This window comes from Lampris incognitus, chromosome 7 (assembly GCF_029633865.1).
Source record: "Lampris incognitus isolate fLamInc1 chromosome 7, fLamInc1.hap2, whole genome shotgun sequence".
NCBI lineage: Eukaryota > Metazoa > Chordata > Actinopteri > Lampriformes > Lampridae > Lampris > Lampris incognitus.
In genome coordinates this window covers 47656275-47668455 of record NC_079217.1, presented here as the reverse complement: position 1 = coordinate 47668455, position 12181 = coordinate 47656275, and the positions used below count along the sequence as shown (strand labels likewise).

General features: G+C 43.6%; 1 protein-coding gene across 1 annotated transcript; it reads right to left on the bottom strand.

Annotated features, from left to right (window-relative positions):
• Positions 1–1291: 1291 nt before the first annotated feature.
• On the bottom strand, positions 1292–10152 carry LOC130115975 (gastrula zinc finger protein XlCGF7.1-like). Its single transcript, XM_056283875.1, has 2 exons — positions 9908–10152; positions 1292–2799 (listed from the first exon to the last, which is right to left on the bottom strand). The coding sequence occupies exon 2, from the start codon at positions 2584–2586 to the stop codon at positions 1726–1728; it is 861 nt and encodes a 286-aa protein (XP_056139850.1). The 5' UTR covers positions 2587–2799; positions 9908–10152; the 3' UTR covers positions 1292–1725.
• Positions 10153–12181: the final 2029 nt, after the last annotated feature.

Sequence of the window (12181 nt, the reverse complement as noted above, 5' to 3'; positions counted from 1 at the left end):
GAGTAGCGATGAAGAGGAAGGGTAGGAAGGAGGGTAAGAAGGTTGTAGGAAGGTAGGATAGCAGGGAGGTTGTAGGAAGGAAGGTATAGGAAGGTTGTAGGAAGGAAGGGGGAAGGAAGGTAAGGTTGTAGGACGGAAGGTAGGAAGGTTGTAGGAAGGATGGTAGGAAGCAAGGTAGGGAGGTTGTAGGTAGGAAGGAAGGTAGGAAGATTGTAGGAAGGTAGGAAGGCAGGAAGGTTGTGGGAAGGAAGGTAGGAAGATTGTAGGAAGGTAGGAAGGCAGGAAGGTTGTAAGAAGGAAGGTAGTAAGGTTGTAGGAAGGTAGGAAAGATGGTAGGAAGCAAGGTAGGAAGGTCATAGGAAGGAAGGAAGGAAGGTAGGAAGGTTGAAGAGGGAGGAAGAGCAGTTAAGAAGTGGCAGAAGATGATCAAATCTACCAGGTGTTGAGAGTTGACAGTAATTAGGCTGGCAGTTGAGTTTCAAATTGATATGTGATGTCACAATAGGACTGAACATTCTAACAGGCAAAGTGAATGGCAGAATTGCTAAACTTTAGAGCTGAATTTTTCAAAAACTATACAATATTTTTAAAATCTAAATAGGATTCTGAAAGAGCGGAATATCCTGAACTGTTTAAGCTTTAAATGGGGTTCCTAGCTCAAAAAATGGAGGAGATACAGCTCAAAGGTGATGAGGGTTTCAACCTTTCCCCATAGACTTCCATTGTTTTGAAAAAGTAGAAAAAGCTTAATATGTCTAAAAGTATAAAAGATTTCAGAAAACCAAAATGTGAGCCTTAATGGGCTTAAAGAGATGAAAATTTTGATACCTGAATGGTTTCAGTGGTTAAAAGTATGAAGGAGTAAAAGAGGTGGAAAGGTTGCAAAAGTCCCCCATTGACTCCCATTCAAAAAAAGGCTGAAAAAAGTTGAATATTTCAAAAAGTTCAAAAGATATGAAAAATCTGAAAGCGGAGCACTAACGTCCTTAATGAGTTGAACATTTATATAGTTGACTGGTTTCAGTAGCTAAAAGTATGAAGGAGCTAAAAGTGTCAAAAAATGGGCGGAAGAAAAATAAATTAACTGCAAAGCAATAGTGTGAATGCTGGGAATTCACACTAATAATAAATATAAGCAGCAGGCAACAACATTACAAAGTGTACATGTACATACATACTACTATGCAACAACTACAGACCTTATTGAAATACTTTATTACCTCAGAAAAACTGACATTATCCAAGGAATCCAACAGAACACAATGAAATGTAAAAAAGGTCATAATTTAAAAAAAAAAGTCTTTAAAACCCCCCCACAAATGTAGAAATGCTTGAAAATGTTAAAAACCAAAGTGAACAACAAGAAAATGTATTCATGTACATGTATAAAATGTTTATTGTTATTCACCATTCTAAACCAAATCAAACATACCAGGCCAGGAAACAGAAATTAAGGAGACTCCCAATATGGCAGATGTAAAAGCTGCAGAGGATGGCAGGGGAAATACTCAGACACGTCAGTCTCTTTAGCAGGTAGGTTATCTGCTGGCAGCTCAAGACAATACTTAATGTGTCGTCATTGAGGTCCCAAGTTGAATATATATATTGAATATATAAATTGAGATACAGATGCATCTGAGACAATAAATCTTAATTTTTCTTTTAATGGAAACCATGCCTACTAGTGTGATCATATTCAGATTTTGAAAAAATTGTACAGAATTATTAATACTTAAAAGCCCCTAACTCCCTTCCTATTCCCATCACATCTGTATGTATTCTGGTGTGTCTCTGCAGGTTTCCTCTTTCAGAAAACCTTTTACCACACACTGAGCAACTGAAGGGTTTATCTCCTGTATGTATTCTGGTGTGTCTCTGCATGTTTCCTGTTTGAGAAAACCCTTTACCACAGACTGAGCAACTGAAGGGTTTGTCTCCTGTATGTATTCTCATGTGTGACTGCATATGTCCTCTTTGAGAAAATCCTTTAACACAGACTGGGCAACTGAAAGGTTTATCGCCTGTATGTATTATCATGTGTCTCTGCATGTTTCCTTTTTCAGAAAACCCTTTACCACACACTGAGCAACTGAAGGGTTTGTCTCCTGTATGTATTCTCATGTGTGACTGCATACTTCCTCTTTGAGAAAACACTTTACCACAGACTGAGCAACTGAAATGTTTCTCTCCTGTATGCATTATCATATGTTTCTTCATATATCCTCTTTTAGAAAACCCTTTACCACAGACTGAGCAACTGAAGGGTTTATTCTCAGCAGATCGCTCATTACTGATTTCATTGTTCTCTGTTGTGTCCAAACCTGAGTGAGGTTCTCTAGTCTTGTTCTCATCATCATCATTGTCTTCAATCTCACTTTCACAACAGTCTGAAGAGAGATATCCATCACCAGTTGGTTGTAAATCACCATCTTGATTGAGGTTACTGGCTGGTTCTATTGGTCCAAAGTATTCTCCATCACTTTCTGGTTTCATCTGCTCAGTTGAGGTGCTGGCTGGAGGCTCTGTCTCCCTTTTCTCTTCAGTTTGGCCTTGATGACACAGAGGATTGAGCTTTCTCTTCATCATTTTCTCTCCTCACAGGGACATGAGGAAATGACAGCTCGGTAATGTCAACCTTCTCCTCCAGTCCTTCAAGCTGCTCTTCCTCCTGACTGCTCCAGAGTTCCTCCTCTTCCTCTTTAATGTGTAGGGGCTCTGGCTCCCCCTGGTCCAGACTGGGGCTCCACTCCTGCTTCACAGAGGGAATCTTATCTTCAGAAACAAAGAACAGCTGGAGGTCTAGAGGGGAAAGACATATAAACATTAGGGAAACTATGACTGCACACCTTTAAATAAAATCATGGGCAATTAAATATTAAGTGATATCCTTTAGAGCAGTCACTTTAACATAATCTCTTTTTTTTTTGCAGATCCCCCCCCTTTTTTTCTCCTTAATTATACTTGGCCAATTACCCCACTCTTCTGAGCCATCCCGGTCGCTGCTCTACCCCCTCTTCTGATCTGGGGAGGGCTGCAGACTACCACATGCCTCCTCTGATACATATGGAGTTGCCAGCCACTTCTTTTCACCTGACAGTGAGGAGTTTTGACAGGGGGACATAGCGCGAGGGAGGATCACACTACTCCCCCCAGTTCCCCCTCCCCCACCGAGCAGGTGCCCCAAACAACCAGAGGAGGCGCTACTGCAGCGACCAGAACACATACCCACATCCGGCATTCCTACCCACAGACACGGCAAATTGTGTCCGTAGGGACGCCCAACCAAGCTGGAGGTAACACGGGGATTCGATACGGCGATCCCCGTATTCGTAGGTAATGGAATAGACTGCTACACTACCCAGATGTGACAAAATCCTTTATGATATTTGGAAAAGAAATGTAGGCGAGTTTGAAATTATATTCACATATCAACGCTAAATACCTGGTCTATCCCCTGGCCAGTAGTGAGTTGTTGAATATGTTTTTCCATTTGTAATATGGGCATCAGAGCACAAGCAGGGCATGTGTCCAGGTGCGGTACCAACATTGGCCCGAGACCAGGCTTCGGATCTACCGCTAGCTATGCCTTGCAGTAAGCTAGTCAGCTAGCTAGCTAATTACCTCAGCGATTCAAATCCTCGCGCCACCGAATTTCTTATTTTTTTTACGGCAAGTTACGAGCGGTACCGAGCCCTACCCACACGAACAACAAGCCACACCCAAACGACCACCCAGGAAGACAGTAGCCAATAGCTTTGAATTAAAAAAAACACACCTATATTTGGTTATGATTCAAACTCCCAATGTTAAAAAATGTGTTCAGAAAGGGCAGGTCAGTCTCTCTTTAAATGCTTGGGGTCAACTGTCCAAAGTAACGGGGAGTGCAGGAGAGAAGTGAAGAGAGTGTAGGCAGGGTGGAGTGGGTGGAGAAGAGTCTCAGGAGTGATTTGCGACAGAAGGGTACAGCAAGAGTTAAAGGGAAGGTTTACAAGATGGTTGTGAGACCAGCTATGTTATATGGTTTGGAGACAGTGGCACTGACGAAAAGACAGGAGGTGGAGCTGGAGGTGGCAGAGTTGAAGATGCTAAGATTTTCACTGGGAGTGACGAAGAAGGACAGGATTAGGGACGATATTAGAGGGACCGCTCAAGTTGGAAGGTTTGGAGACAAAGCAAGAGGAGCAAAATTGAGATGGCTTGGACATGTGTGGAGGAGAGATGCTGGGTATATTGGGAGAAGGATGCTGAATATGGAGCTGCCAGGAAACAGGAAAAGAGGAAGGCCAAAGACGAGGGAAGATATGCAGGTGACTGGTATGACAGAGGAAGATGTAAAACACAGGAAGAAATGGAAACGAATGATCCCTTGTGGCGACCCCTAACGGGAGCAGCCAACAGCGGTAGTAATTTATTTTCACTCAGATTTTTGTGGATGCCTAATGAGACACACCAGTTTGATAAAATATATGTAGTATTTTTACTATTTAAATCCAATTTTCAGGGGCTTTCAGTAAAATATTTCAAAATTTCATGCAATGATAGAAGAGGAGATTAAGAGTTGGCAACCACAAACACTATAAACTAAGCGACTAGGCAGCCATACCAACATGTACGCTGGCTCTGCCGAATGGCGGAAGCTAAGCAGGTATGGGCTTGGCTAGTACTACGATGGGAGATCTTCCGCGGAAACTGAGTTGCTGCTAGAGTAGTGTTGGTGGGCCAGTAGGGAGCAGTCTTCCCTAGGGTCCTAATAAAATAAAATAAATAAATAAATGAATGAATAGACCAACAAAAAAATCCCAATGTCCCAATGTAGTGACAGGGACACGTTGCTGTTGGAGTTGCCATCCTTTGGATGAGATGCTAAAACCAAGGTCCTGACTCACTGTGGTCATTAAAGATCCCATGGCACTTAACACAGAGCAGAGTAGGGGGTCCTCCGGTGTATAAATGTAATCCATTATTCTGAAAAGCCATGAATCAGTCATCGCCAATGGAACTACGATCATCATGTAGCCTAGACGTGGCCTTATCTCTATTGTCACGCGAGTGCTGACAGTGAAAATCCATTCCTGATTTTATTATTTGCACTATACACCGTTCTCACGTTGCAGCGCTTTACTTTGATATAGTTTAAAAACTATTTTTATGGGCGTCCGGGTAGCTTGGTGGTCTATTCCGTTGCCTACCAATACGGGGATTGGCGGTTTGAGTCCCCGTGTTGCCTCCGCCTTGGTTGGGCGTCCCTGCATACCCAGTTGGCCGTGTCTTGCGGGTGGGATGCTGGATGTGCTGTGTCCTGGTTGCTGCACTAGCGCCTCCTCTGGTCGGTCTGGACGCTTGTTTGGGGGTGGAGGGGGGGGGACTGGGGGGGAATAGCGTGATCCTCCCGCTACGTCCCCCTAGTGAAACTCCTCACTGTCATATGAAAAGAAGCAGGCTGGCGATGCCAAATGTATGTGGTAGCATGTGGTAGTCTGCAGCCCTCCCCAGATTGGCAGAGGGGGTGGAGTAGCGACTGGGGCGGCTTGAAAGAGTGGGATAATTGTCCAGATACATCCATCCAGGGCCAGTTCTGCGGGGGTAGCAACGGAAGCAACTGCACTGGGCCCAGGTCTGGAGGGGGGCCCAGAAAAAAAAACAAAAAACCTTTCTGCGCTGATTCTGCTGTAAGTGTAGTGATTGTTAATTGTGTGTATCAGCAGTGCAAAGATGCCCTGTATGTTGCTCTTCCTGGCAATTTCCCAATTGGCTGATAACGATTTATTTTCAAAAATGTATCAAAAGTTGTGTCGTCATCCCCCTCCCCCATGAGTTAGTATAGCCTATGGTGAAAACGTGAAATTCGCTTCTACTAACCAAAAAAATGTCTGGAAACAAATCTGGTTGTAAGAAAAGAAAATTACAGAAACGTAAGGTAGAAAATACAAAAAAAGAGGCAGAAAACGCAAAGAAGGTATACGGTGCTTGGCTTAACATTCGGGCAGCAGAACACTTGGAGGATACTGTGGATAGCAATGAAGCTAGCACATCCACCACATGTGCTAACTCAGCAGCAGAGGATACCGGAGCGGACAGAGACCGTGGCACTTGTGCTGGCACCTCCACCGCTATCGAGAATGCAAACGGCCACCGAGAATCTGTCGAGGAAGAGGGAAGTCACGAAAGTGATGGGGAGCGTGAGTTTGACTTATTTGATCCTGCACAGTGGCCAGACAGAATGCATGATGATGACATCAGAACGGACATAGTCAGAAATAAACTACTGCAGGTGACCGATTTTGATTTCCCTAAAATGGATGGCCGTCGTTTCACACCAGCTAATTACATCAGGACAGTCGGTGCCCTAAAAGTACCTCGGCCATGGTTAGTCTACTCAAAGTCTGCCAATGCCATCTTCTATTTCTGTTGTAAGTTGTTTGGAACTGACAAAGGGATCTTCAGTACTGGTTTTTCAAACTGGGTCAAGTTATCGATTAGACTGACTCAACACGAGAATTATCGTTCTCATCTTGAGAATTTTTCAAAGTGGAAAACTTTGGAATTGGCCCTGCATCCATCCATTAACTTAACTGCTTATCCTGGTCTCATGGTCACGGGGATGCCGGAGCCTATTCCAGCAGTCATTGGGCGGCAGGCGGGGAGACATCCTGGACAGGCCGCCAGGCCATCACAGGGCCGACACACACACACACACACACACACACACACACACACACACACACACACACACGCACACACACACACACACACACATTCATTCTTAGGGACAATTTAGTACGGCCAATTCACCTGACTTACATGTCTTTGGACTGTGGGTGGAAACCGGACCCCTGGAGACGCGGGAAAAACATGCAAACTCCACACAGAGGACGACCCGGGATGACCCACCAAGGTTCGACTACCCTGGGGCTCGGACGCAGCCACCCACCCACACCCACCCACCCACCCACCCACACACACACATTCCTTCTTAGGGACAATTTAGTACGGCCAATTCACCTGACTTACATGTCTTTGGACTGTGGGTGGAAACCGGACCCCCGGAGGAAACCCACGCAGACGCGGGAAGAACATGCAAACTCCACACAGACGACGACTCGGGATGACCCACCAAGGTTCGACTACCCTGGGGCTCAGACCCAGGACCTTCTTGCTGTGAGGCGACCGCGCTAACCACTGCGCCACCATGCCGCCAGGCTGGATACAATTGGGAAGAAAAAAAAAAGGGGGGCATAGTAGCAGGTTCGATCCTCGGCTCCTGCGGAGAGCGTGTCAAAGTGTCCTTGAGCAAGACACTGAACCCCTAACTGCTTCTGATGAGCAGAGGTTGGTGCCTTGCAAGGCAGCCTCCACCACCAGTGTATGAATGAATGGGTGAATGTGAGGCATACACTGTAATGGGCTTTGAGTGGTCAGTAGACTGGAAAAGCACTATATAAATGCAGTCTATTAACCATTTATCATTTAAGCAACATGTTCGCTAGTAAGGGGCCAGGTCAGTCAAAAACACTCGCCAGAACATGCGTCAATCACACACACACTACTGCAATTGTCCTCCCAGATGAACATAATGGTCAATATTATAACTAGTCTGGTACCCGTTACAAAAACAAATAGAGTTAGTGTGAGGGCAATTCATATTTGATGTTTGCTTACTTTTAATCGTTCACCATGACCTTGCCTTGCTTAGATGGATGCTTGAAGTCCATGTGTAGTAGAGCAAAGGTAGTCTTATAAAGTGTCTTCTGTCGGTGCACAAATAAGGGCCTATTGTTAATTGTTGACTGTATGCGAGACTCACTGAGTTTAGCAAGTCTGTACGCAGTAAATTGGAGAAATGGTCTTGGTGGATGAGAGCTGGAAGACATGAGATAAGGAGGGGAAGAACAGACAACTGTCCTATAAGAGAGACTATACTGTATTGATCGGCGCGCATTCAGGCACTTGGGCTTGGATGCGCCTGTTCATCAACATACAGTGGCTTGCAAAAGTATTCATACCCCTTGAACTTTTCCACATTTTGTCATGTTACAACCACAAACATAAATATTTTTTATTGGAATTTTATGTGAAAGACCAACACAAAGTGGCACACAATTGTGAAGTACAAAGAAAATTATACATGATTTTAATGGGTTTTTTTTGCAAATAAAAAACTGAAAAGCGCGGTGTGCAAAAGTATTTAGCCCCCTTTTCTCTGAGTGCAACCAATTGCCTTCAGAAGTTGCCTGATGATTGCTGAATGATCGAATGTTGACCTAATGACTAAATAGAGTCAACCTGTGTGTAATCTAATCTCAGTACAAATACAGCTGTTCTGTGACGACCTCAGAGGTTTGTTAAGAGAATAATGGGGAGCAAACAGCATCATGAAGTCCAAGGAACACACCAGACATGTCAAGGATAAAGTTGTGGAGAGGTTTAAAGCAGGGTTAGGCTATAAAAAGATTTCCCACACTTTGAACATCTCACGGAGCACTGTTCAATCCATCATCCGGAAATGGAAAGAGTATGGCACAACTGCAAACCTACCAAGACACGGCCGTCCACCTAAACTTACAGGCCGAACAAGGAGAGCACTGATCAGAGATGCAGCCAAGAGGCCCATGGTGACTCTGGACGAACCGCAGAGATCCACAGCTCAGGTGGGGGAATCTGTCCACAGGACAACTATTGGTAGTGCACTGCACAAATCTGGCTTTTATGGAAGAGTGGCAAGAAGAAAGCCATTGTTAAAAGAAAACCATAAGAAGTCCCGTTTGCAGTTTGCCAGAAACCACATGGGGGACACAGCAAACATGTGGAAGAAGGTGCTCTGGTCAGATGAGACCAAAATTCAACTTTTTGGCCTAAATGCAAAACGCTATGTGTGGTGGAAAACTAACACTGCACATCACTCTGAACACACCATCCCCACTGTCAAACATGGTGGTGGCAGCATCATGCTCTGGGGGTGCTTCTCTTCAGCAGGGACAGGGAAGATGGTCAGAGTTGATGGGAAGATGGATGGAGCCAAATACAGGGCAATCTTGGAAGAAAACCTGTTTGAGTCTTCAAAAGACTTGAGACTAGGGCAGAGGTTGACCTTCCAGCAGGACAACGACCCTAAACATAAAGCCAGGGCTACAATGGAATGGTTTAAAACAAAACATATTCATGTGTTAGAATGGCCCAGTCAAAGTCCGGACCTAAATCCAATTGAGAATCTGTGGCAACATCTGAAAACTGCCGTTCACAAACACTCTCCATCTAATCTGACTGAGCTTGAGCTGTTTTGCAAAGAAGAATGGGCAAAAATTTCAGTCTCTAGATGTGCAAAGCTGGTAGAGACATACCCCAAAAGACTTGCAGCTGTAGTTGCAGCAAAAGGCGGTTCCACAAAGTATTGACTCAGGGGGGCTGAATACTTTTGCACACTGCACTTTTCAGTTTTTTATTTGCAAAACATTTTTTAAATCATGTATAATTTTCTTTGGACTTCACAATTGTGTGCCACTTTGTGTTGGTCTTTCAAATAAAATTCCAATAAAATATAGTTATGTTTGTGGTCGAAACGTGACAAAATGTGGAAAGGTTCAAGGGTTATGAGTACTTTTGCAAGCCACTGTATCTTAAAATGTCAGCGAGGAATTCAATAATTGCCACGACAGTTAGCCTACAAAATTAGGGGTCTGGTGTCTTGACGCATGCTCAATAATCCAGGTAAGAAAATCAAAGAAGGTTGAATCAGTTTATCTGATTAAGCAGGTTTTGCTCACGGTGGCCTGGGACGGAGTCAACTTCCCGGCCTGAATTATTGTTTCAGCCCGCCCCGCTAACAAAGATCAATTTAGAAAACATTGTGCTAACTAAATGATCCTGGTGAAATTAACTTAAACAGTTTGGCCAGTTTATTGGTACAAACCTGATTTGTATATCCGTACTTCAGGCTTATAAATGACGTCCAGTAGTTTCTTCTGACGAGAATTTTCCTCCTTTAGACGTAAGATTTCAGCCTCATAATCTGCGATCCTTCTTTCAAACTTCAAACGTATTTCAGTGATGGGCTGATCCATCATTGATCTCAGCGGTTAAACAAACACATCTTCAGACGACGACAAATTCCATCTCCCTAAGTCCCGATTTTGTTGACGTTCTTGTTTTTGTTCTTCCTCCCCCTCCTCCTTCCTGCTCTTCTTCTGCCTCTTCTTTAGTTTATTAGCGGCTGGCAAATAACGATTTGGCGCATTGCCGCCACCAGCTGGAATGGAGAGTGAATCAGAACGTCTACTTCACAAAAAAAAACGTGTCTTCTCAGTTAAACTATACTTAGCACAAAAAGCAAGGAAATTTGTGTTTGGTACATTATTTATTTGTTGTAACAATGCTTCTTGGCAATACATCTTATACCGTTGGAAAGCCTGTTTATTTCCCTTTTAAATGGTGCCACATTTGTAAGGAACATGCATTTGTGGGATGAGCAGCAGAGCTGAGTATGTGGGTTACACCCATGACAAGTTTGCCAAATCTTCTCTGCCAATGCCAAACAGCTTATTTTGCTGTTGCTGTTGACTCTTGTTTTGAGCTTCTGGTACCCCAGGTGCTGACAATCAGGTGCTTGACATAAAATTTATTGCCAAGAAGCATTGTTACAACAAAGAAATAATATACCAAACACAAATTTCCTTACTTTTTGTGCTAAGTGTAATTATTTTACAGATTTCTGGGAGGGAATAAAGGCCTCAGCAGTGGCTGCACACCTTCTTCAGAAACTCTTACAGCACCCTGCAATGTCCTTGCTGCATCTACAATTCTGTCAGTTCTGTCAGATTTTCTTTCTACTCCAGCAGTACAGTCAATTGCGTTTGCCAAAAAGGCCATTTGGTCCTTACAAAAGCAAAACTCAGCATGCTTTTTGACTAACTTGTTCGCCTTAGCATCTTGTCTCACATCATGCTCATTGTTTCTCTCCATTCATTTAGCAGCTTCATCATACAACAACCCCTTTTTTGCGCTAATCTTATTCACTTTCTCTTCCTTAATTGCCTTTGTACACTGTGCTGACCCTGTATAATTATTTCCATTTCAGTGCAGGCACTTTTCTTGCGCTTTCTCCACTTCACAATTTTCCCACATTGCAGTTGTTCTTCCCACATCTCCCACACCTTCTGACTCCCATTACATACTGCAGCAACATGTCCATTTTCTTGACAACAAAAACATAAATAGCGCCCAGTAGTTTCCTCTGACGATAATTTCCCTCCTTTAGACGTAAGGTTTCAGCATCATAATCTGCGATCCTTCTTTCAAACTTCAAACGTATTTCAGTGATGGGCTGATCCATCATTGATCTCAGCGGTTAAACAAACACATCTTCAGACGACGACAAATTCCATCTCCCGAAGTCCCGATTTTGTTCTTGCTACTCTTCTTCTTCACAGATGGTCTTCTTCTGCTTCTTCTTTAGTTTATTAGTGGCTGGCAAATAACGATTTGGCGCATTGCCGCCACCAGCTGGAATGGAGAGTGGATCAGAATGTCTACTTCAAAACAAAAACGTGTCTTCTCAGTTAAACTATACTTAGCACAAAAAGCAAGGAAATTTGAGTTCGGTAGATTATTCATTTGTTGTAACAATGCTTCTTGGCAATAAATCTCATACCGTTGGAAAGCCTGTTTATTTCCCTTTTAAATGGTGCCACATTTGTAAGGAACATGCATTTGTGGGATGAGCAGCAGAGCTAAGTATGTGGGTTACACCCATGACAAATTTGCCACATCTTCTCTGCCAATGCCAAACAGCTTATTTTGCTGTTGCTATTGACTCTTGTTTTGAGCTCCTGGTACCCCAGGTGCTGACAACCAGGTGCCTGACATAACATTTATTGCCAGGAAGCATTTTTACAACTAAGAAATAATATACCAAACACAAATTTCCTTACTTTTTGTGCTAAGTTTAATTATTTTACAGGTTTCTGGGAGGGACTAAAAGCCTCAGCAGTGGCTGCACACCTTCTTCAGAAACTCCTACAGCACCCTGTAATGTCCTTGCTGCATCTACAATTCTGTCAGTTCTCTCAGATTTTCTTTCTACTCCAGCAGTACAGTTAATTGCTATTGCCAAAAAGGCCTGTAGCTCCACTCAGTAATCACAACGAAGCAAGTCTTGGATAGTAACGGGTTTACTCTTCGGGAACAG

What these genes read in the sequence shown, in the direction of transcription:
- LOC130115975 (XM_056283875.1), bottom strand. Translation starts at nt 2,586, where the DNA reads ATGATGAAGAGAAAGCTCAATCCTCTGTGTCATCAAGGCCAAACTGAA.